This window comes from Nelumbo nucifera, chromosome 3 (genome assembly GCF_055504915.1).
Source record: "Nelumbo nucifera cultivar China Antique chromosome 3, China Antique-T2T, whole genome shotgun sequence".
Classification (NCBI taxonomy): Eukaryota; Viridiplantae; Streptophyta; class Magnoliopsida; order Proteales; family Nelumbonaceae; genus Nelumbo; species Nelumbo nucifera.
Window position 1 is genome coordinate 50193186 of NC_142651.1, and position 27024 is coordinate 50220209.

The 27024-nt window shown below is 40.6% G+C and overlaps 1 protein-coding gene across 3 annotated transcripts in view; it reads left to right on the plus strand.

The window, feature by feature from the left end:
- LOC104589623 (myosin-9-like) overlaps positions 1-27024 on the plus strand; it is a 165229-nt gene that overhangs the window by 106417 nt on the left and 31788 nt on the right. For all 3 annotated transcript variants that reach the window (XM_019196369.2, XM_019196370.2, XM_019196371.2), the window contains one exon: positions 26051-26190. In XM_019196369.2, coding sequence (XP_019051914.1) covers positions 26051-26190 — 140 coding nt within the window. The remainder of the gene's footprint in view (positions 1-26050; positions 26191-27024) is intronic.

Genomic DNA, 27024 nt, shown 5'->3' on the forward strand with positions numbered 1-27024 from the left:
AAGTAGTTTCAGCCCACATAAAAGTCTTCCTTACTTGTGGCAGCATGGAAACCAAGAGCCAAGACATCACCATACTATTCTCTTGGTTCCACCTATCATGTTTAGTACTTCCATACTTCGGTTCCTTCACTCTCCCATTGATGTATCCTATTTTCCCCCTAGTAGTGATGTAGATTTTTATTCCCCTAGACCACTCAAGGTAGTTCAGACCATCAAAGGGAATAGCAGCCATGGGAAAACTCATATCCATTCCCCCACTCACTCCATTGTGGCTCCCTGAAATCTCTGAAGTAGCAGAATTCTCAGATGACATGGTCAAAACAGATAATCAGTCCCAAACACCGGACTTAGGACCCCTCCTTACTCCACAAAACAATGCTCCACTCAGTCCACACCCACACATTTGGGTTTAGAAACTGGCTGAGCACAAACAGTACCAAATTCAGGACAAAACAGAGGCAATATTCGGCAGATTTCAGACCTGTACGGTTTTAACAGTCCCAACCTACCAGCCTTCCAGAATGTCTAAAGCCATTAATCAGCAGGAGAGATCCTTATCACTTACAATCAAATCAAATTATTGAGATGACAGACCGTCCTTGACCTACAGTCGTCTTAACACATGAACAGGATCACACGATCCAAAAACAATCAGAGGTATACAGATCCGACAGCATTCAGCAGCCCAGATTCATTTGGTTTTCACTTGGTACACGACCAAGAAGGGTAAAGAAGAGAAAACGGAAGAACTGTACCAGTTGTAGAGCTGTTTTCCTCAGTCCAGATTCAGATCTCTGTTCCGCCCAGGTTCAGCAAGTCTGTTCGATCTGTTCTCTCAGTAAAGGTTGTTCGATCTGCTCTCTTTAGTCAGTATTCCCGCTCTGATACCATCTTGACAGTATGGCCGGCCAGAAATAAGAGGAAGAGAAGAGAAGAGAAGAAGAAGAGAGAAGAGAGAGCAAAAGAGAAGGGATTTGCAATGTAACAGTGCTGGCGGCGCCAGCCTTTATTATAATATATATAGGGCAGTAGAAATAACAAGGGAAAAGACCCTTGTGCCCCTGAGTACAATAGCAGACATAACAGAAGTGAAAAAACGAAATAAAAAAGCACTTTGACTAGCCAGACAGACCCTAACACCAACAACTAAATTATTTTAACATTCCCAAATCTCACTAGTGGTGTCTGCCCACATAAAGTTCTTCTTCACATCAGGTTCCATGGCTGCAAGGAGCCAAGACATCAACATACTGTTTTCTTGGTCCCACCTATCATGTTCAGTTGTCTCACTTGGGTTATTTCACTCTGCCATTTATGTAACCAGCTTTTCCTGCTTGTTGTTACATAAAGTTTCACACTTTTAGCCCACTCCAGGTAGTTCAAGCCATTTAAAGGGGTAATTGGCATGGGAAACATCATGTTTTCACCCCCCATACCAGCTGTACTACGAGTTGGTGTAACTCCAGATGATGCTGAATCATAGTTTGCCATTGAGAAAAAAGGGTCACAAATATACCAGACTAGATCCCACATAACAGAATGCTAAACTCCCAAGAATTTTCACTTCCAGAATGAGAAAGATACTGCTGAAATCAGTCCAGCAATAGTTTGGCCCTTAGAATAGCCCAATAATCAGTCCAGCAACTAATCTACTAACAGGCTACTGAAAACAGTCTACTAACAGCAATAGTTTGGCCACAAGCAGTCATTAAAAAAGGCCTGCTAACAGTTCAACAACAGCACATGATTAAAAAAAACATACCCCTGTCCAGCACCTGTACAAAGGTGTAAACCTCAAAACCAAGGCCTTCACAGCCCTTCACAGCATAGACCACAGAGAAAACAGGGGACACATACCCCTGTCCAGCACCTGTACCAAGGTGCAAACCCAGAAATTTTTTTCATAGCATCGAACTAAGAGAGGAGAATCATTCCAGCATTGCCCCTCTTCTACTAGGGTTTCCTTGGTGTTACGACTAAGGAGGAACCCAAAGAACAACAGCTGCAAGTATTCTGACCAGTCCGATTAGAATTCTTGGTCTTCCATGTCCAAGAGATCAAGAGAAAAAAAAGGACTGAGATTCGGATGAGAAAAAAAAGTTTTGAGCCCAGAATTATAGCTCTGATACCATGTGTTCTTTCCTAAGAGAGAGAGACGAGAGAGAGAGAGAAGAGAAGAGAGAGAGGAGAAGAGAAGGGAGAGGAGGAGAAGAGAAGGGAGAGGAGGAGAAGAGAGAGAGAGAAGTTCGATTGAGAATCAAAAGACAAGGGCTGGCGGCCCCCAGCTTGTTATTTGTATCACTTAATATAAGAAGATCAGAAGTTACAAGTATGCCCCTGGCGGCAATTCCTAATAATAAACAAATAACAAGAAAGAAAAAAGAAAGCTAGCTAACAGCACCTAGGCTGACAGCATACTAACAGCACAATAACAGAGAACAAATAAATAAGTTTCACAACATCATCAAAGTTCTTGTGCCCACACTCCACAACAAAATGGAGTAGCAAAGAGGAAAAACAGACACATTGTGGAAGTTGAAAGGAGCATTCTTTTTGCTACCCATGTTCTAGTGAAGTTTTGGGGTGATGCAGGTTTAACAGCTACCTACCTTATTAACTGCATGCCTTCTCGAGTCTTGGGGTTAAAATCTCCTTTTGGAGTCCTTCTTTCCTGATGTTGAGATTTTCTCTATTCCTCTGAGGGTCTTTGGTTGCATTTGTTATATCCACATTCCCAGTTCCAAAAGACACAAGTTTGACCCCAAGGCTCAGAAGTGTATCTTCCTTGGTTATGCCTCCACACAAAAAGGGTACTATTGTTTTGATCCCATTAGTGGCACCCGGTTTGAATCCATGGATGCCACATTTGCAAAGTCAGATCCTTTTTATAGCCATCCTTTTGTGGGGGAGAGATCTTTCAAGTTGTTTTATTCATTCCTTCCTTTTCCAACTCTAGTTAAGTCTTGTGTCGAGCCCTCCACAGTTACCCCCATTCCTGTGGAGGGATCCTCTCCTTTGAAGTCTTCCATTCTTGCTCCTCCCCCTCCTCCTGCTAGTCCCCCAGTTGTTCCCACTCATCCTATTCTCTAGAGGTGGTAACAGCGGCAAAGGCTAAGGCAAACACAGGTTGATCCCACACCTCCAGCCGAGTCTCAGGCGCTCCCGATTACTGAAGAGATGACATGTCCCTCACCTCCTCCACTAGCACCCTCATTTCCAGAATTTGACCTACCCATTGCTTTGCAAAAAGGTAAGAGGAAATGTGTAGCTCATTGTATTTCCAATCACCTTCTTATAGCTTGTTGTCCCCATCCCACTTAGCCACACCAAATTGGAGGGATGCTACGATTACTGAAATAGAAGTCCTTCATAAAAACAATACCTGGGATATTGTTGACTTGCCGACTGGGAAGGGACCTGTTGGGTGCAAGTAGGTTTTCACAATCAAGTATCGTGCAGATGGGTCAATTGAGAGGTATAAGTCTTGGCTTGTTGCCAAGGGATATACCCAGGTATATGGGATAGATTACACTAAGACCTTTTCTCCAATTGCTAAGATGACTTTGGTGAGAGCTCTTTTATCCTTAGTAGTGAGCTATGATTGGCCTCTATATCAATTTGATGTTAAGAATGCATTCCTGAATAGTGATCTCACTAAAGAGGTATATATGTCCCTTCCTCTTGGTATATATCGCAAGGAAATGTAGGGTAAGGTGTGTAAATTGAAGAAATCACTTTATGGCCTGGAACAATCTCCACATGCTTGGTTTGACAGGTTTAGGGCTGCTCTTTTTTAGTTCGGCTACACTCAAACTCAATCAGATCATACCCTCTTTGTTAAGAGAAAAGGCACTCTAGTGACATTTCTTATAGTTTATGTAGATGATATTATGGTTATTGGGAGTAATACAGAAGAAGTTAGTGCTCTCAAGAAGTTTCTCAATTCTAAATTTGAAATTAAAGATTTAGGGGAGTTGTGGTATTTTCTGGGCATTGAGGGTGCTAGGTTCAAGGAAGGTATCTTTATTTCTCAACGGAAGTATGTGCTAGACCTTCTTACTACAACAGGAAAACTAGGTGCTAAACCTGCCTCTACCCTTATTGATGTGAATCATAAACTCTCAACTAATGATGGAGAACTTTAAGCTGACAAAGGAGTGTTTCAGAGATTACTAGAGAAACTTCTTTATCTATGTATGACTCGTCCAAACATTTCATATGTTGTGAGTGTCATCAACCAGTTCATGCATGCTTCCAGAGACGCACATATGGCTGCTGCAAAAAAGGGTGTTATGCTACCTTAAGGGAACTCTCAGGAAGGGTATATTATTTGCTAAACATGGACACATGAAGGTAGAAGCATATACAGATGCTGATTGGGCAAGAAATGTGGATGATAGGAATCCACATCAGGATATTGTGCTATGGTAGCCAAAAATATTGTTTCTTGGAGAAGTAAAATGCAATCAGTGGTTGCTAGATCTTTAGATGAGGCAGAGTATAGAGCTATGATCCATGGTGTTTCTGAGTTGTTATGGCTTAGATCTCTCCTTAATGAGTTGGGTGTTTCATGTGATGAGCCACTAATGTTGTATTGTGGTAACCAAACTGCTATTAACATTGCTCACAACGCAGTTCAACATGATAGAATTAAGCACAATGAGGTAGACTGACACTTTATACGGGAAAGAGTGGCCTTGTGAGAGGTATGCCTACCTTTCATTGCATCAGAAGAACAGTTAGCAGATTTTCTAACTAAGGGAGTCCCAAAGGCAAAGCTTCAACATTATGTAAGCAAGCTGAGCATGTTTGACATCTATGCTCAGCTTGAGGGGGAGTGTAGTGAGAATGGGCCAAATAGGCCTTAGTGTTCTTTATTTCTTTTAAGTAGTATTTAAAAGTTATGTTCCTTAGTTATGGGCCTTCTTTTATTATCTTTACTTATTTCTTTAGTGTTGGCCACCCCATTAAGGTCATCCAAGTAATTGTACTCAAACTTAGAATTATTAATAAAAGTTGTGAAAGGGGGCTAAAGAGAGAGAGGTCTGAATTCTTCTTTTTTCTCTTCCCTTCTTTTCTTCTTCCACAACCTGTTGCTGAAGCTTCTTTATTCTTCTTTCTCTCTCTCTCTTTCTTCTTTTCTTGTATTATCTGAATTACTATAGGTGTAATTTTCAATTGTTTCTTACTTCTCCAAGTTACCAAATTTCCTCCAACAAAGGTGCGGTATCTTGTAGTAGACCTCCTATCATCAATTGAGCCAGCCTAATATGCATTAATGAAGACTTCTAGTTTCAAGTGGCCATGCTTGGTGAAGAAGGAAGAAGATAAGAGAAAGAGAGAACAGGAGGGTTTAGTCGAAACTGATTAGTCACCCTTTCAGTCGACCCCCTTATGTTTATTAGGTTCTAATTACACTTACAAAGACTAAACTGCCCACACTTAAGTGTGGGGCAGAGTGCTCTAATAAAACAGCCACATAAGCAAAGTACTTAACTGACATGAGATTACTAAACTACTCCTATTCGGCTCACTCTAACACTTCCCCTCAAGCTGGAGAATATATGTCATATAATCCTAGCTTGTTACATAGATGATTCACTTTCCCTGAGTTTAGAGCTTTTGTAAACAAATCTGCCCATTGATCATTCGAGCCCACATGTTCTGTGTTTATCTCTCCAGCAAGGACCTTCTCCCTCATAAAGTGGCAATCAACTTCTATGTGCTTTGTTCTCATGAAATACAGGATTGGATGAGATATAGAGTGCAACTTGGTTGTCACAATACAGTCTCATAGGTTTATCCATGTGAAACCCAATTTCTTGTAGAAGATTCCTCAACCACACTAACTCACAGGTAGTATGTGCCATGGCCCTATACTCAGCTTCAGCACTACTTCTGGCCACAACCGTCTGCTTTTTACTCTTCCACGTCACAAGATTTCCTCCATGAAATGTGCAATAGCCCGTAGTAGATCTTCTATCATTCACTGAGCCTGCCCAATCTACATCTGTATACCCCACTACTTCAAGTTTTCCTCCTGGTTTATACAATAGTCCACGGCCTAGAGCTCCTTTCAGATACCTCACAATTCTAAGAATTGCATCCCAGTGAGGTATACGAGGGACCTGCATGAATTGGCTCACCACACTGACTGCAAAGGATATGTCGGGTCTTGTGATAGTCAGATAGTTCAGCTTCCCCACTAGTCGTCTATACCTTCCAGGATCTTCAAATACTTCTCCTGTATCACTGCTCAACTTAACATTTGGTTCCATAGGGGTCTCAGCCGGTTTTGCACCTAACAATCCTGTTTCTTCCAATAGATCAAGAACATATTTTCTTTGGCACAGATTTGCACCTTGTTTTGACCTGGCAACCTCTATTCCCAAGAAATATTTCAATGTTCCAAGATCTTTTGTTTGGAAATGATTTTGCAGAAATACCTTTAATTTTCCAATCCCCAATTTATCACTGCCAGTAATGACAATATCATCCACATAGACCACTAATAGAATCTTCCCAGCTTCTGAGTCATAGTTGAACACTGAGTGATCTACCTGGCACTGCTTCATTCCAAAACTCTTCACCACTTCACTGAACTTCCCAAACCAAGCACGCGGCGATTGTTTCAGCCAAATTGCCTTCTTCAATCTGCATACCTTACCATCCTCCCCCTGAGCAACAAACCCAGGTGGTTGCTCCATATATACCTCCTCCACAAGATCACCATGGAGAAAGGCATTCTTTATATCAAGCTGAAACAGAGGCCAATCATACATAACTGCCAGGGAAATTAGTACACGAACAGAACCAATCTTAGCCACCGGAGAGAATGTCTCCATGTAGTCCACTCCATACAACTATGAGTAACCTTTAGCAACAAGTCTGGCCTTCAGACGCTCCACACTACCATCTGGCAAGTATTTCACAGTATACACCCATTTACATCCCACAGCATGTTTACTAGGTGGGAGAGTAGTAAGTTCCCACGTTTGAGTATGTTGAAGAGCAGAAAGTTCCTCCTCCATTGCCTGCCACCAATCAGGTGAACTGAGAGCTTCTTGAACATTGTTAGGTATGGAAATAGAGGATAAAAGGGAAACAAACTGGCGATGTGATGTAGAAAGACGAGATAATGAAACAAAATTGGAAATGGGATAGAGGGTAGAACTGTGTTTACCTTTCCGTAAGGCAATGGGTAGGTCAAGGTCTGAAGGTTCAACAATAGGAGCCATGAGAGGATCCGTAGATGAGGTAGAAGCTGGAGGAGGGGCCGGTGTCGTTCGATGTGTATACACACTTGCCGGATTGGTGGACGTTCGGTGGTGATCTGCACGGGATGAGGTGATGAGTCTTCTCCGACAACAACATCTGGAACTGGATCACTGACAGGGAGAGGAAGAGGAAGTGCGGATGGAGACGAAGGCGCTTCAGGACTTGAGAAGAAGGGGACTGACTCAAAAAATGTGACATCAGGGCAGACATAGCACTTCCGGGTAATGGGATTATAACACTTGTACCCTTTTTGAGTCCGTGAGTAGGCAAGGAAGACACATTTAATTGAGCGTGCATCTAGCTTGTCTATTCCAGGGCTCAGATTGTGGACAAAGCACACACAACCAAAGACACGAGGAATTATAGGGAATGGAGATAAAGTGGGAAACAAGATAGAGAAGGGGGACCGACCATGAAGGATGAAAAAGGGCATCTGATTAATGAATAAACATGCATTGAGTACAGCATCACTCCAAAACCGTTTAGGAACATTCGTGTGATGAAGAATAGACCGACCATGAAGCTGACGGTTCTTCCGTTCAGCTACCCCATTTTGTTGAGGGGTGAATGCACATGAGGTCTGATGAATAATGCCATGTTGTTCTAAATACTGTTGAAATGAAGTAAGAAAGTATTCACGACCATTATCTGAACGGAGAATTTTGATTGGAACACCAAATTGTGTGTGTATTTCAGCATGGAACTTTTGAAAAATGGAAAACAATTCACTTCTTTCTTTCATTAAGTAAATCCATGTCATTCTTGAACAATCATCAATAAAGGAGAAAAAATACTTGTAGAGGAGTAAGTGAAGTCTGAAGAGCAATTGAAGATCCACCACCGTCAAGATAATACAGTCCACCAGCTTCATGCCCCCCACCAATCTTCTTCCCCGTCTTGAGATCCTGAAAAACACAAGTGGAAGGAAAGAAGGTAACAGAACAGTTAAGAGCTTTGGTTATTTTACTAACAGACATAAGATTGAATGGAAACTTAGGGACATATAAAACAGATGATAAGTGCACAGAAGCCATGTCAACATTACCAACACCACATATGGGAGATGAGAACACACCTGGAGTCCCGGTCATATGATCTGAGGCTCCAGAGTCAATAATCCAGGGAGAGGTTTTAGATGACATGCAAGCAATACCTGATTGGGCAAGTGTGGCAGTGGTATGATGTGAAGTAGTTTGAAAGAACCGTTCATACTCATCACGCGATACGCTCACCATTTCCCTCCCAGAGGTAGATGTAGATGTGGGAGGAGTTCGGTCTGCCGGTTTACTGTCACTGATATCAACCTCACCTGCTACAGCATGATTAGCCCATTTAGAGGGAGGGCCATGTAGATCATAACAGAAATTCACTATGTGTCCCTCTCTACCACAATGAGTACATTTCTTTGTAGAGTTATTCTTCCCTCTGCCACGGCCTCCCCCTGAGTCACGACCACCCCGACTAATCATGGAACTGCCACGGCCCCCTCGGGGAGCATGACCTCCCCCTCTTGTACTATGTCCAACCCCTCGAGCTGTCACAAGTGCTGATCTATCAGACTGTGTGGAGTTCTCTGTCTGTCCCAAAGAAATTCTACGAAGCCTTGAGAATACTTCCTCAAGTGTAGGAAGAGTAGAGCCTCCCAATATTTGGGCTTTAACTGGTTCATATTCCGACTTCAGCCCCACTAAAAATCTTGTAACATCTAGTTGCTCCCTTTGCTGTTGCTGAACTTTAATATCTGGAGTAAGGGGGTGATAGACATTGAGTTCATTCCTTATATTCTTCATGCTGGCATAGTACTCTTCTAGTGTTTTGGTTCCTTGTTGTAAATCAAAATACTCCTGATAAAGTTGATACACTCTTGTTGTGTTATCTTGTCCAGAATATAGCTTCTTAGCATGCTCCCATATATCCTTAGCTGTATCAAGGAACATGAAGTTGGCACTAATTTTGGGTTGCATACTATTCCACAGCCAAGTCATGATTTGAGCATCTTCTTGCTCCCAATCATCAAACCCTGGAGAGTCCTCCGATGGCTTTTCATCTCTTACATGCTTTACTTTCTTCTTTGCCTTGAGAAACACTTCCACTGATTTAGCCCATGGAACATAGTTCTCCCCATTCAGCTTAATTGAGGTCATTTGTACCCCTAGGTAGTCGGAGGAAATTACCACATTAGGTTTCTGATCATTGTAGCCATCTCCTATTGCTCTCATTGTACTCTTTCACAGTTGCCTCTAACCTTACTTCTCAGCTACAAGCCGATTGATGTTGTTCACAGTTTGATACTTCAGCACCTATTGCAGCCCCTAAACACAACAGTGGGAGCACACACTTGTTCTTCTTCACACTACTGCTGACTTCACACACCTACGATCCACATAAGCATCACAAGCACCACAACACAACAGTAGGCCCTCTTACAACCACACAATAAAAAAAAAATTGTGCATCACAAGCACCACAACACAGTCAAACTGCTACACCCAGTTCAGATTTGTTTAACACACTTAAGAGGGCATTACACGACCACAAGGAGCTTGGCAAGGTCACTGCATTCCACCTTACACCACTCGGCCACCTACAGCAGCCCTAACACCACTCAACAACTCACAGCAGCCCTACACCATTCGGCTACTGCACACACAGCCCTTCTTAGGGCAACAATGAACCTAGTTCTCTAAGTTCTAATCAGTACTAACTGATTCTTGAAGGGTTCCTACTCAGAAATACCAGCAACACAAAAGGACTAAATAACCAACCTTCCTTTGAGAGTATCAGCCAACCATTCACTGCTGAAATCACCTTCCTTGATGAAGAAAACTGTGCGCAGTAGAGAGCAACGAACTGTGATGTCTCAGACCTAGGGCGAACCAGCTCTCTCCATTAACTAACCAGAAATGAAGAAGAGGGTGTCACGAACACAGCTGAGATGCTTTGCAAGCGGAAGCAGGTCAGAAACCTCGCTCTGATACCATGATTTGGAGCAGCTACAGTAATCCGAACCAGTGAAGAAGGAAGAAGAAGATGAGGAAGAAGATAAGAGAAAGAGAGAACAGGAGGGTTTAGTCGAAACTGATTAGTCACCCATTCAGTCGACCCCCTTATGTTTATTAGGTTCTAATTACACTTACAAAGACTAAACTGCCCACACTTAAGTGTGGGGCAGAGTGCTCTAATAAAACAGCCACATAAGCAAAGTACTTAACTGACATGAGATTACTAAACTACCCCTATTCGGCTCACTCTAACACTTGGAAAAGAGGACACCTTTGCCAAGAAACCTTTTTTAAGTACTTTAGAACATGCTCTATAGCAGCAAGATGAGTAGTCCTAGGAGCATGCATATATTGGCTCAACACCCCAACAGCATATGCAATATCTGGTCTAGTCATGGACAAATACAATAATCTTCTAATAAGTCTTTGGAACTGCCTTACATTAGAGAGCGACTCACCACCTTCTTCACCATGCTTATGATTACTTTCAATTAGAGTATTTGCAGGCTTGACTCTAAGCTTACCATTGTCTTGTAGCAAATCTAGGATGTACTTCCTCCAAGAAATAAAGATACTTTTGTCTGATCTCGCAACTTCAATACCAAGGAAGTACTTTAAAGGACATAGATCTTTGATATCAAACTAAGCCCCCAAGAATCTCTTTAAACTCTTGTATCTCTAACTCCCAATTCCTCATAATAACAATGTCATCCACATAAATTTAAGAATGACAACCTGGCTCCCTTTTCTCTTAATAAAGAAAGTATGATCACTCTAACACTGTTTGAAACCAACCTACTTGATTGCATTATCGAATCTGTCGAACCAAGCCCTTGGAGACTACTTCAGACCATACAATGACTTCTTGAGGCAGCAAACCTTGCTTTTTGTTTCCTTTGAAACAAAACCCAGAGACTGAACCATGTAGACCTCTTCCTCAAGGTCACCATTTAGGAAAGCACTTTTGACATCTAACTAGTGCAATCCCCAAACGTTACAACAAGGAATAGGAGGACACGAATGGAGTTCATTTTGGTAACTGAAGCAAAATTTCTAAGTAATCACCTCCATATATCTGAGAAAAACCTTTGGCCACCAACCTTGCCTTATACCTTTCCATTGAGCCATCAACACAATGCTTAACAGTAAACACCCATTTGCGTCCCACAGGATTTTTACCCTTAGGAAGGTTTACCAAATCCCATACACAATTCTTATTAAGAGCATCAAGTTCCTTTACTGTTGCCATTTTCCACTCAAGAGAATTCAGGGCATCTGCAACAAACTTAGGAATATATACACCAGAAAAGAACGGTAAGAAGGGGATAAGTTGCGACAAGTGGTAAAATGACTAGTGGGATGCTTAGTAGTGCATGAACGGGTACATTTTCAAACAGCTATAGGAAGTTCAAGATCACAAATTAGAAGAAGAAACATTACCTAGTTTAGAAGGACATGCATTACTCTTCAGGTTTGCCTCCTAAGAATCTGTTGGTACAGGAGAGGTAGTCTCAAGATCCTCCTCATCTACTGATGTATGCTGATCTAGAGGATGGGAGCGAGATCTAAAATGGGAGTAAACACGATGAACAGGAGCACGAATAGGAGAAAAAGAAAAATGTGAAGCAACAAGGGAAACGAAAGATTCAGGTGTGGAGGTGGGGACCAGAAAACACTTCTCCCCCGGAGGAGAAGCCAGGAGAAAGGTTAGTGCTCAACAAAAGTCACATCCATGGAGACGAAAGTGCGATGAGAAGAGGAATCATAACACTTATTTGCACTACCTCCCTTGGCAAAGAGAGATACTTGTTGCTCCCCCTCAGGAGGTTTTGTGGCTATCCTCTTCTCCTCAAATTGAACCAATGAGTACTGAGTACACTTCTTGAAGTGATGGGAGTTCTTTGCTCCCTAAAATCTAAACCTGAATGGGCTCATAAGTAGGATTAAAACCTGCTAAAAAGGCAAAAACTCGCTGCTGATACACAAGCCTTTTGTACTCTCTTGCATCTGATTCATTCTTCCAGTCAACATTCTGATAATGATCAAGTTCCCTCCATATGGAGGTAAGAGAAGAATAGTAACCTGACAGACTTTTATCCCCTTGTTTACAATTGGACTCAACTTGCAGTTGATAGATACAAGCATAGTGTCTCTGCTCAGAGAAAGTGGCTTTAGCCTGGTGCCAAATCTCCTTTGCAGTTTCAGCACATGTAAAATTCTTTCTCAGATTTGGTTGAATAGAAGTTACAAACTACGACATGATCAAATAATTCTCTTTAACCCACTTATCATGGGCTGCATCAACCTCTTTGAGTTGAGGAATGTCACCAGACAAGTATCCAAGCTTTCCTCTAGGCCTAACATACATAACACTTTTGGACCACTCCAAGTAGTTCAGTCCATTAAGGACTGTAATAGCAACAGGGAAACCCCAGTTCTCAGCCCCTGGGTGATCATATTCTGACCTCCAGTGACTTTAAACATGGCTGAATAATCAGTCGACATTGTTCAAGTGCAGCAAGCAAAAACCCCACAAACCCTTGAGTCAAACAAACAAATAGCAGCACTAACAAGAGAGTAATCATGTCTGCTTTCCCCCTTTCTTTCTGATTAACAGCCCGCGGGCCTGGTATCTTGTCCAAGCCCAACTTAGATCGGGCCAGCCCGTCGGGCTACCAGGCCCATGAATAGGTCTAGTTATAGGTAATGTTAGTGGCAACCCAATAATCACAATACAACATCATGGGTTGCTTTGTATCAACACCTAGCTCTCCAAGAACAGACCAAAGCCAATGTAACTCATAAACAGAGACACCTTGATACATGGACCTATATTATGCTTGTGCACTTGATATGGCAACCATTAGTTGCTTCTTGCTTTTTCATGAAACTAAATTACCACCAAAAAATGTGCAAAAACCTGGTGTATACCTCCTATCATTCAAACATTCTACCCAACCTGCATCTGTTTAATTAAGCTTCAAGTTTCATATGCCCATGATTGGCAAACAACACACCTTGGCAAGGGTGTTTCTTCAAATGGGCAAGGGTTATATCAATGGTTACCTAGTGTGAAGTCCGAGCAGCATGCATGTACTGACTCACCAGACTAACTACATATGAGATATCTAGATGTGTCATGCACAAGTACAACAACCGGCCCACCAATCTCTAATATCTTCCCACATCTTTAACCAACTTATCAATTGATGCATTAATTTTGTGATTTTAATCAATTGGTGTATCAAATAGTTTTGCCCTAAACTTTTTATTTTGAAGATAAATAAAAAATTATATTAAAACAAAAAAAAAGCAGGATACAAGGTGATAAGCAATCACCTGAATGAACAGGAAAAACACCCGAAGGACACCCAACTAATGCTTAAAACATCCAGATTTGCCAAACCATCCCAACAAATCCAACCCTCAAGTTCCAAAGCCCATACAAAGTGAAAAGAATCGACACAAGAATAATAAATAAGAAAGCCCCAAGCTTTCCTATCTCCTATTACAAATATAGGATATACTTTCGTTGTGAAATAAAGATTCTATGCTTGGACCTAGCTACTTCTATTCTTATAAAGTATCTGAGTTCCCCAAGGTCTTTGATCTCAAACTCATACTATGAGGACCTTTTGAGCACATTTTGTCAACAGACCCCGAGCAGAATACAAAATTTTGGGGATGAAGAATGGATGATTCGACCCTACCCCAAAGGTCCTTTATATAGAAAGTGAAATTACAGAAATCACAGAGAGGCCCTTGTAGGGCAACACAATTTAGAGAATTTACAAAGAGGCCCTTGCAGGGCTGAAGTTGAAGGGATGAGAGATCCATCATATGGATGGCCAAACCCTACAGGAAGGTTGAGCGAACTTTCAAAAATTTCTCTCTCCCATTCAAGAATCGTATTCCCTAATTTAGAAAACTACACTTTCAAGGTTCGTTCTTGAATCAAAATCGGACCAGATCTGAAACCAAAAGGGAAGTGAGGGATATACCTGATACGAAGTAAAAGGAACTCCCAACGTAGGTGTTCACGCCCAAAGAGGATACCAAATCTGCCTCCACTGAAGATGACACAACGTATGTTGAGGCAAGATCAACAAGAATGGTTCTTCAGCAAGAACCTAGAATTCTTCACCAAGAATCAAGCAGGGTGATGTGAGCACGACTTCTGATTGTTTCTTCACCAAGAAACAATATCAAGAACACTTCTTGATCACTCCAGTAGATGGAGATCGAACTGGGATGGTGCCAAGAATTGAGGGAGCGAAAAGACTGCAGAGAATTAAGTTCCTTTTGTGGAATTCGCCCCCTATTTATAATCCCTTCAAGATCAGCTTCCTAATCTGATTAGGAATGAGATTTCCTAATCTAAATCTTGTATTTAGATCTGGACTCTCAAGTTGATAAGACTTATCTTATCCAACTGCTAATCCCAGTCAGATTATAAACCCAGAATGGCCCAATTTAATTAAACCATTTAAGCCCAGTTCACAATGGGCTTTAGGCCCATTAAATCATATTGCTTACTTAACCCATTATGTGCTGGCTAGTTTGGTTCTCTTTGTATGGCGTGGGACCCTAGCATTGATCTACACATCAGCCACATGGGTTCAGCCCAGCCTTTGTTACAAGGCCTGGCTGAATTTACTATAGGTCACAGTAAACCCCTAAGTCCATCACCATGGGCTCTTAATGGGCCCAACATTTACACTAAATGGTCCTTGGGTCGAGCCACTTTATGAAAACCCAAGGACTGTGTGTAGATGCAAGATTAGCCCATTAGGTATTAGCCTCAATGGTCTTACACTTAACCTCTCAACCCTTAATGATCAAACACTGCCCGACAAGAGAGGACCTCTCCCCCGGCTGCAAGGTACAGTGCTGCACTCTCTACTCACATGGATCCCAGGAATTAAAACCTTTTGCAAACAATTTAAAACCATAATATATATATATGTATATCTCTATATAAATATATATTGCAAAACCAAATTTCAAACACATTTGAAATCCACTGCTGGTAGTTTAGGTTTCCATTAGAGAGAGTGCATTTCTCCGATCATTCACTTTGTTCGACAAAGGGGCTGATCCTGTCACTATGATCACCCACTCAGGTGAATTCTCGGACTGCCCCAACATACCTAGGTTTTAACCCTCGCTAAGGATCTCACTGATTGCCATATCAAAGACGACCCAATCCGACACCTAGTGCAGTACCATAATCGAGTCTAGGGGTCAGGTGTAACATTCCAGTTTTGCCCATCTGTCTCCAAGGTCCAGGGCAATACTGGAATTTGGTATGGTTCAGGGTTTCAAGAAAACCCACACTGCATGTACCTCAGGTCTCACCCTAGCAGCTGAGACAAGCCACCCCAACCAACTTTGCAGCACATCAGTGTTAGCCTTAGTAGGATAAATCTCCCCAGATCTATCCAATGGCTGTGAAGATTCTAAACTAACACAAGTCTCATAAGTGTCCAGTTTAAGGCTATTATATAGAAACACACCATAACAACATGAATCAATTATGCACTTTATTCATTTACAATAAATGACAATAAGTATATCAATTTGATTAGAGCTAAGGGCATACACTATCTAACAGAAGTGAAAATAATAATAAATAAGAAAACAATACTATAAGGACTACAATAAAATGGTACATCAGGGAGTTTCTTCACACTCCCCCTCAAACTGGTGTAGAGGCATGAGCATTAGTTTGCTTACTAGAAATAAGTGTCTAGATCTCGTCATGGCCTTTGTGAAGATGTCAACAACTTGCATATCAGAGGCAACATGAGGGAGAGAGATAGAGTTTGCAAGAAACAGATCGCGGATAAAGTGGCAGTCCACCTCAATATGCTTTGTCCTTTCATGAAAGACAGGATTAGAGGCAATCTTAATAGCACTAGTGTTATCCGCATACAGAGGAATGGGCATAGGAGAGGAATGACCTAACTCTTGAAATAAAGATTGAAGCCAAACAACTTCACTAAAAACGGATGACATTGCCCTATACTCTACTTCTGTAGAGGACTTGAAAACAGTCTGTTGAAGTTCCTCAATCAGAAGAAGAAACCAGGTTCGAATACTGCTGCTATTGAGGGAGGGAGTAGCCAGACTTTTGAGGCTCCTTAATCTGTGACTATTTGAAACCGAACCACATATAGAAAAGCGGCTGCCGCCCAGGAGAAATTAGTACACAGCCAGAGGAAGAAGACAAAATTGTTGCCGCCCAAGAGAGAAGACCGGAACTCCTCCAAGACTTGTCAGTTTCTATTGATTTTCTGAGAGAAAGAAGAAGGTTCTGAGCGACACAGCTGGTCAGAAATCCTTCTAAACAGAAGCCTTCAAGAGGAACAAGGGTTAGAAGAGCCCTAACACCAGCCAAAAGCACTCTGAGAACAGAAACCCTAATATGCCCAACGAATGAGCAAGAAAAGAACAGTCTGCTCTGATACCATGTCAACAGACCTAGAGCAAAATTCAAAATTTTGGGGATGAAGAATGAATGATTTGACCCTACCCCAAGGGTCCTTTATATAGAAAGTGAAATTACAGAGAGGCCCTTGTAGGGCAACACAATTTAGAAAATTTATATAGAGGCCCTTGCAGGGCTGAAGTGAAAATAATAATAAATGAGAAAACAATACAATAAAGACTACAATAAAATGGTACATTAGGGATTTTCTTCACACATTTATCTTGTTATGGTCATTTCCTATGACAACAATGTCATCACCATATATTATTAGAATTTAGAACCATCAAGAGAGACACTCTCCTCTTTACAAGGTGAGTATGATTTGGTTTTGTCTATGTATAGTCAAATTGAATTAATGCTCCTTTAAACCTATCAAAACAAGCTCTAGGTGATTGCTTTAAACAATACAATGACATCCTCAACTTACACACTTTCTCTCATCAAAATCACTAGAGGACCCTACTAGTAGATCCATATAAACTTCCTCCTATAAATCTCCATGAAGGAAGGAATTCTTGACATCAAGCTGAAAAAGTGGCAAAGAATAATCCACAATCAAGGAAAGAGCATAGTTTTCAAGGCGCCAAGGCGAGGCTAGGCATCAAGAGGGTGCCTTGTCGCCTAGGTGATGGATTTTTTATGTGGAAAACATAGATCCTAGGGTAGTTCCCTAGGTATCATAGCCATATTTCCTTAATAATTATTCATAAGAAAAGTATAGAAAATCAACATATTAATGAGAAGAAAAAGAAAAATAAAAATATATAAGGGCTGAACCCTTATTTTTGTTATCGTAGTAGTAGTAGTAGAAAATGTGTTGATTATACAAAATTTTAAGTTCTTCCTTACTTATTGGTTCAGGTTTTAAAGTCTTTGAGGATTCAATACAGCATTTAGCAATGTTTGTATTGATTAAACCTAACAAATAAGAAAATAATAAAAAGAAATTAGTATATAAACACAAAATGAATATTTTAGTTTAACAGTGCCTATTTTATAATTATAATGTCAAAAAAAATAAAGAATAAAAAAGTATTTTATAATACATAATACAAAGCTGCTTGGTGATTAGGCGAGGCAAGCCTCAAAGGGCGCCTTGTCGCCTAGGCGTCACCTTGACAACATGCCACAGGAGTAAAGGTCTCCAAATAATCAACTCCATGGGTATGTTGTATACCCCTTTTTTAACTTACCTCGCCTTATACCTTTCTATACTTTCATTAGTTTTATATTTCAGGGTAAATACCCATTTTCACCCTACATTCTCCTTGTCAACAAGCAAGTCAATAATCTTCCAAGTCTGACTTTTAATCAAAGCCTCCATTTCCTCTTGCATTTCCCCCTCCTATTCAGATTTAGAAAGGCTCAGTAACATTCTTGGATATAGACACTGTTGACAGATATTGTTGTACACATGTTTAGTACCACAAGGGTACTTTTGTAATTTCTTCATATTTTATGTTGTACGACCAGCCTAGTATAAACAATAACATACTGCACACGCCTGCAGTATTCTTTGGGCTCTCAGTCCTCTCTTTCTCTTCTCTTCTCTTGTTCAACATGGTATCAGAGCAAGTCGTCCAAGCCTGAAGGGTGATGTCAAGCAAATCTGATTTGTTCATCTTCCAATGTCGAGCAGTCAGTCTCTTCATCTCCCAACTGTATCCATCTGCTGTTCGACCTTAAGCAAGAAGATGCCTGCCTGACTTTTCATCTTCCAGTGTAGAAAAGAGTTCTGGTTTATAGAGAGTTTTCTATCTGATGTTCAAAGAAGTCTGCCTGGCTTTTCATCTTCCAGCGTAGAGAAAGTTCTGGTTTATAGAGAGGCTATCATCTGATGTTCAAGAAGGTATTATCTACTGTTCATCTACTGTTCGGGTGCCCTGGTATTCAACTGAAGTTTTTTTTGTGTTTCTTTGCACCCATTGATGGACTGTTGATGCCCTAATATTCGACTGAGGTGTTCTTTTTTGTGTTACTGCTGTTCAGCTACCCTGTTGATGGACTGAAGTAGCTCTTTCTTTTACTTTGATCTCATTGACTGTTCGGCTGCCCTGAAGTTGGCACTGTACCAGGTCTGCCGATTAGGGGTGTGGTGAACTTCACCTTGCTCCTTCTATTCTGTTGTGGGGTCGTATGATCTCTGTAAAACCATAGGTCATATAGACCTGTTTATGTGATGCAACAGCAGTGTTTGTCTTTTGGATTCCTGTAAAACCGTAGGTCATACAGACCTGTTTACGTGCTGCAACAGCAGTGTTTGTTCTTGGATCCCTGTGAAACCGTAGGTCATAAGGACCTATTTGTGTGCTGCAATAGCAGTCTTTTTAGTGGACTGAAGGTCAGGAAGTGGCCGGTGCCTTCTGTAACAACTCTGTGAGGCAGTGCTCCTTCTTTGGGTGCTGTTTTTAAACCTGAAATCATGAGTGGTGAAGATTCAGCCACATCTGGAGTTTCTTCAATGCTGAATGGAATGAGTGGGGGTGGTGACCTATCCTTTCCTATGGCTGTTGTCCCTCTTGATGCTTTAAATTACCTAGAGTGGTCAAGAGGGATCAAGTTATACATCACTGCAAGGGGGAAGATAGGCTATATTAATGGGAGAATTAAAGAACCACACTCTGGGAGTGCTGAATATGATAAATGGAATCAGGAGAACAGTATGGTTATGTCTTGGCTCTTGGTCTCCATGCAACCTCAAATAAGGAAGATTTTCATGTGGGCTGAAACTGCAAATGAGATCTGGGAACAAGCAAAATCTACATATTCAGAACTGCGACACTATGCCAAGATCTATCAACTGCAAGCAGAATCGTTTACTTGTAGACAGGGGGAGAGGTGTTTATCAGTATATTACTCTGACTTGACTTCTGTCTGGAAGGAGTTGGACCATTACTAGAATGTGGATTGGAAGTGTGACGAGGATGCAAAACTGTACAAGAAACTTGTCTCCCAGCAAAGGGTGTTTGCCTTCTTACATGGTTTGAATCCTATGTATGAATCTATCAGAGTACAAATTCTCAGTTCTAAGGATCTTCCATCAGTTCAGGAAGTTTATGCTCTTGTACAATCTAAAGAGAGTAGAAGGAATTTGATGAACAACCCTGGTGGGGATGCAGTTGTGTTGGTAGCAAAAGGGGGTGTCTCTACTAGTGTGGGATCTTCTTCCAGGAAAGGAGATATCTAGAAAAAAACAGAAGATAAGGACAAATTGTGGTGCACTCATTGCCAGAAACCCCGACACACCAGAGATACCTGTTGGGATCTTCATGGGAAACCAAAATGGGCTCAAGATCTGAATAAAAAGCAAGGTTCAAATGTGAATAAAAGGTCCGGACAGCAAGGTACAAAGAAATACAACATGGCCAACATGGCTACTCGGGAGAATCAGCCCTCCATCCCTATTGTGACTCAGACACATCTCTCTAGATCTGACCTGAGGGAGGATATTATGAATTCCTTCCGTGACCATTTAGAGCTCTATGGTAGGGCAATTCATCAGATGGATGCTCCTTCCTCAACCTCATTTGCATCTACGTCAGGTAACTCTTCCACAGCTTTCCATGTTGCTTCTCACACCCTTGACTCTCCATGGATCATTGATTCTAGAGCGTCAAAACAAATGACTGGTACGTCCTCTTACTTTCAAACCTATCACCTTCTTTCTAGAAGAGACAAGGTGAGACTATCTAATGGATCATACACTTCCATAGCTGGTCAAGGAACCATCTCTCCTCCCCTTGGCCTTACCCTCTCTGATGTCCTACATGTTCCAAAATTTCTCATTAATTTGTTCTATGTTAGTAGTGTTACTAATTCCTTAAACTGCTCGGTGACATTTTTCCCTTCTCATTGTGTGATTCAAGATCTGGCATCGGGGAGGACGATTGGTAGGGAATGTATGGTTGATGGACTTTACATGTTGGAGAATAAGGCTGGTCTTCATGTTACAGAGTCTATGAGTCAGTCCTGTAAGAGTCAAGTTTATTTATGGCATTGTCGCCTTGGTCATTTGTCTTATTGAGTCTTTAAAAGTTGTATTTCCATAACTGTTTAAGTCAATGTCCGTTTCAGATTTCTCTTGTCAAACGTGTCAGTTAAGTAAACATTGTAGAACTCATTTTCTTCAAAAAAATAGTAAATCTGAATTTCCTTTTCACATTGTTCATTCTGATGTTTGGGGCTCTGTTACTTTACCATCTAAGAGTGGTTACAAGTATTTTATTACCCTCATTGATGATTATTCTAGATATACTTGGGTATATCCTATGCGAACTAGGGAGGAAGTACCAAAAATTATCCAAGATTTTCAGCGGATGGTCTTCACTCAATTTCAGACTGAAATCCAAATTTTTCAGTCAGACAATGCGAAAGAGTTTTTTCATAGTTATCTCACCGAGTTCTTTGCTTCGCGTGGTTCACTTCACCGTAGCTCTTGTGCCCGAACACCACAACAAAATGGTGTGGCTAAACGGAAGAACCGACATCTCCTTGAAGTGGCTCAGGGTTTACTACTCCATATGAATGTCCCCAAACATTTTTGGCTTGAGGTTGTTCTTTGTTCTACCTACCTCATTAATCGTATGCCCTCTCGTTGGTTATAGTACAAAGCCCCACATCAGCTTCTCTTTCCTAAGGCCCCCTTTCTTCCCATTCCTCCTCGTATATTTGGTTGTCGGTGCTTTGTCCAAAATCTATCTCCCACCCGTGGGAAATTGGATTCTCGTGCTATTCCTTGCATATTCCTTGGTTACTCCTTCACTCAAAAGGGATACCGTTGTTTTGATCCTGTTTCTCGGAAATTCTATGTCTCCATGGATGTTTCTTTCTTTGAGGATGAGCCTTCCTTTCCTGTTTCTCCTCAGGGGGAGTGTAGGCATGAGGAGAAACTGGTTCAGCTCCCTTCTCTTCCTGATCCTCCGCCTTTTCGTGTCTTCTTTCGTTGTCGCAAAGGCCAACCAAATTTGAAAGCTGTAGAAAATCTAGAAGTTGTACCTCCAGTGCCATCAAACTCCTTGGGGGAGGATCATACCCACTCAGGTAACTTGGCTCCCAATGATGTTCCTGGTTCTATTGAAATTGATACCTCTGTTGCTAATGACCTTGACCTTCCTATTGCTCACAGGAAAGTTGTTAGATTGTGCACCACTAAACATCCCATTTCCAACTTTGTTTCCTATGAGAACATTTCACCCTCATTTCGTGCTTTCCTTACCTCTATTGACAGTGTCCCTATCCCCAAGAATGTGGCAAAAAATCTTTCAGTACCTGAATGGACAGATGCCATGAAGGAAGAAATTAATGCCCTTCATAAAAATGGCACATGGGAACTTGTTGATCTTCCTAAGGGAAAGAATCTAGTTGGATGTAAATGGGTGTTCACTGTCAAGCATAGGGCTGATGGAACGGTGGAGAGGTATAAAGCTCGCTTAATGGAAAAGGGGTTTACTCAAGTGTACGGATTTGATTATGCAGAAACTTTTGCCCCTGTTGCCAAGATGAACTCCATTAGAGTTCTTTTCTCTCTTGTTGCTAATCTGGATTGGGATCTACATCAGCTTGACATCAAGAATGCATTCTTGAATGGTGATCTTGAAGAGGAAGTTTACATGATTCAACCCCCTGGTTTCCTGGCTCAAGGCAATGAATAGAAAGTGTGCAAGTTGAAGAAGTCTTTATACGGGCTGAAACAATCACCAAGAGCTTGGTTCAGCAAATTCCATGTTGTGGTTCAGCAGAAAGGATACAAGCAATGTCAATTAGATCACACACTGTTTGTGAAAAGAGGAAATGGTAAAATGGCTGCTTTAATAGTATACGTGGATGACATAATTGTTATTGGTGGCTAGAAGGATGAAATCCAGAGGTTAAAGGGTTTTCTTGCCACTCAGTTTGAAGTGAAGGATCTAGGACCTCCCAGATACTTCCTTCGAATTGAAGTTGCTCGATCAAAAAGGGGTATCTTCATTTCCCAAAGGAAATATGTCCTATATTTACTTCAGGACACTAGAAAGATGGGAGTGAAGCCAGTTGACTCTCCCATTGACCCCAACCATAAATTAGGTGACAGCCAAGGTGAACCTTTCAAGGATGTGAAACAGTTTCAAAGGCTTGTAGGGAGATTGTTATATCTTTCTATGACTCGCCCAAACATTGCTTATGTTGTTGGTGTCCTCAGTCAGTTCATGCATGCACCTAGGTCCACTCATCTTGAAGCGGCAGAAAGAATCCTCCGGTATCTAAAAAAGTTTCTTGGTGCTGGCTTGTTATTTCAAAGGCATGGGCATTTGAAAGTTGAAATTTATACAGATGCAGATTGGGTTGGATCTCAAAGTGACAGAAAGTCTACTAGTGGCTACTGCACCTTTATAGGGGGGAACCTTGTTACATGGAGGAGTAAAAAGCAAAATGTGATGGCTAGATCCAGTGCTGAAGCTGAATATCGTGCAATGGCTCACAGAGTAGCTGAAGGTATGTGGATAAAGAATCTGTTGAGTGAGTTGGGTTTCCCAGTGGACAAGCCTACGACTCTATTCTGTGATAACAAAGCAGCTATAAACATTGCTGCTAACCCAGTGATACATGATAGAACAAAACACATCGAAGTTGACAAGCATTTTATCAGGGAGAAAGTCATCACAGGCGAAGTATGTACTCCCTATGTCAGCTCTGAGAACCAACTTGCAGACATCTTTACAAAAGGGCTACACCATTCCAAACATCATGATCTCTATGACAAGTTGGGCATTATTGATATCTATGCCCCAACTTGAGGGGGAGTGTTGACAGATGTTGTTGTACACATGTTTAGTACCGCAAGGGTACTTTTGTAATTTCTTCATATTTTATGTTGTACGACTAGACGAGTATAAATAACAACATACTGCACACGTCTGCAGTATTCTTTGGGCTCCTAGTCCTCTCGCCTCTCCACTCTTTCTCTTCTCTTCTCTTGTTCAACAGACACAAAAGTAAAAGAAGACAGGAAAGCATGATATGATGGTGAAAATGAACTATAAGAGATAATGGTTGATGCAATGGGCTGTGAAGATGGTACACTATCTCTTCCCCTTGTAGAGTACAATGGGAAGATCAAGGTCATTAGGTGCAAGTGTGTCATCAACAATAATAGGCGTAGAATTATCAATAGGAATAAGAGGCATAGTTATTCGTATCTGATGAACCTGAAGTCTTAGATGGAGTAATAGAGAGTGGTGTGGGTTCTCTAGAAACATCAAAATCAACCCTCCTGCACTATTGCCTGAAGGCCTGTAAAGCAACATGAAGAGGAGCTGGCAAAGGTGCAAGGATTGGAGAGGAACATTACTTCATCACCAAAACACTCCCCCTAAGAAGAAATACCAGGAAAGAAAGGATTGGACTTGAAAAAGGTAACATCCATATTAACATGATGACTACCAGACACTAGATCATAATAACAATGCCCCTTCTGGTTTTGAGCATACCCAAGGAAAACACACTTATTGGCTTTAGGATCAAATTTATTATAGTGAGATCCATGAATATGAGCAAAACAAGTGCACCCAAAAGCTCACTAAGGAATATGAAACAACTCACTCTTAGAAAACAAAACAACATAAGGAGTCAAAAAACTAAGAATACAAGAAGGCAGATGATTAATTAAGAAGACTGCATAGAAATAACATCACCCTAAAAACAAAAGGAACTGTGCCAAATATCATAAGACTCCTAGCCACTTAAACAATATGTCTATTTTTTTCTCTTAGCCACCCCATTCTACTATGGTGTATGAGCACAACTACTTTGATGAACAACTCCATGCTCCAAAACGTAGGATGCTAAGTTTTTCTCAAGTATTTCCTATCGTTGTCAGATCTAATAACCTTAATCCTCACCCCAAACTGTGAAAATCACTTGGTGAAACTACCATACTAGAGATGGAACTTCATCACAAGAATGCAAAATGTTATGCTGTGCCTCAAATAATTTTCTTACCCCAAAATGTTAATAGAAAATCAGAAAGAAAGACAATGTTTCTTTTCCCTGTGGAAGTGCAACTACTAGTCAAAATATTCTATCCAGAAATGAATTGATAAATAATCAGAAAGATAATACAAATGATATACCAACTCCTCGCCACTGATCTTCCCAAAAGGAAATGAATTATTACTACCAAACTTGAAACCAAAATTGTAATAAAGAATATGAAACTTTTCATAACAACCTTTTAATGTTTTCATCACATGAGAAAGAGAGTTCATGACTGCCCAAATTCTGGTCACTGCTATTAAATTTTTATGATGGGTGTTACAATATCAGGGGTATTACTCTCCTTAGTTGTCATGGTGACAAGGCATTTTTGTGGAGTTGCCTTATGCCTCACCTTTGTGTTTTTGTATTGGGGGTGTACAAATTTTAGGTTTAGTGTGCCTAAACCATATCATGTTGTATAGGTAAGAGTAAAAGGATGGAAAAGGGCATTATAATAAATCAAAATTTAGAGATCCATAAAATGGGTTTATAGCAAACGAAAATATAAATGGAAGTATTGCACTCATTGTTCTGGGGCTTTAAGCCTTTAAATAGTAGCCTATATCATGGCATTCATCACAACAAGCCTTTTCTTCTACTTCAATCTCAATTTCTCTAAGCAAAGTAGAACATCATCTCTCCATGTCAATGTATGGACTCTACCCCTTTATTTCCTTTAGTTTTTTTATGCATCACACAAATACATGGATATTCTCTCAATATCTTCTTGTACTAGTAGAGGAAGGCCCTTACCCTCTAGGTTTTATTTTTAATAGACTATGTAATGCGTTTGTATTCTAGTTTTAATGTTTGATTTGTTCATCACTGTTTGTTTGTTGCTACTTCAATTAGGGAACTAAGCTACCCATGCAAAAATTATCTAAAGCTAGTTGCCTAGGAGATAAGACACTCCCCTGTCACCTAGCCTCACCTTATCACCTTAACAACAATGCTCTCTTCCCATATTTCTAATTCTTTACTGGTTCTTCTGAAGAGGATTTATTCATTGAATCATATATTCTGGTCGACTTTCACTTTTTAATTGCTTTCATGCTTTCATGCTCAATAAATGACATCCTAACTGGAGCAAGCTCTAGACATTTGAGTGATTCAGACACCATTAGTAACTTTGCAAAGTTATTAGTTGGAGTTTCTCTTGTTACCTTGTTTGGCATATGTTATTTCTATCAAAGTTATTCTCTTTGACATGAGATTCCTTCGATGTCTCTTTAGTCGATGTTAATTTGGATTTTATGCCTTCTAGTCCCTGTTGCAATCAGAAAAACAAAGGGCTGATGATTCCGAAAAGAAATGTGCTGAAGCCCAAGAATCAAGTGAGGAAAAGCGTAAGAAGTTGGTTGAAACAGAAGGAAAAGTACAACAGCTTCAGGAATCTTTAAATAGGTAGTATAATCCTTCTACTATCTCCATCCCCGTATTAGTTTTTTTATGACTTTGGAGTACTGTTTGGTATAGATTTATTATAATGATTTTCTGTTACTACTGGTGTCACTTATCTAAATTATATACTTCATTACATAAGAATATTTGTTCACTATTTTTACCTCATGGTTTTATTAGCCAAATACATATATTACTTGCTGTCAAGAAAACAGCAAATAAACTGGTACAGTGATGCATATGGTCATAATGTCACTGAAAACTGATCTGTTAACATTGCATTTGCACTTCCTATTATACTGCATGCATTATGAGAAAGTTGGCTGAATATTCATTAAACATTAACAAGTTTTGCAGAGCACAGCTATAATATGAGGTCAATCCTATGTTTCTATCATGGGGTCTAGAAATGGACTAACTAAAATAATAAAAGAATAAGATCAAGCAAATGTGGTCACGAAATGAAATCATGAAGAGGACAATGATGGAATAACAAAGATAACACTAATATGAACAGTATAACAAATCAATCCAAAATTAACAAGAGATCACAGAATTTTCTACAAGCCAAGTGCTATGAATAAGGAGAGTTAAAGAAAGTAAATAGCTAAAAATAAGAACAATATAGGGGCAGCCCAGTGCATGAGGTTCCCACCAATGTGGGGTCTTGGGAGGGACAGATGTACGGAGCCTTACCCCTGAACATACAGAGGCTGTTTCCAAGAAAAATAAGAACAATATAGATCTGTCTAATAAATGTAGAGAACATCTAACTAGAGGTGAGTGAAATTATACCAAGTGCATTAACATATAATAAAAAAAATGAGTTGTATTTAT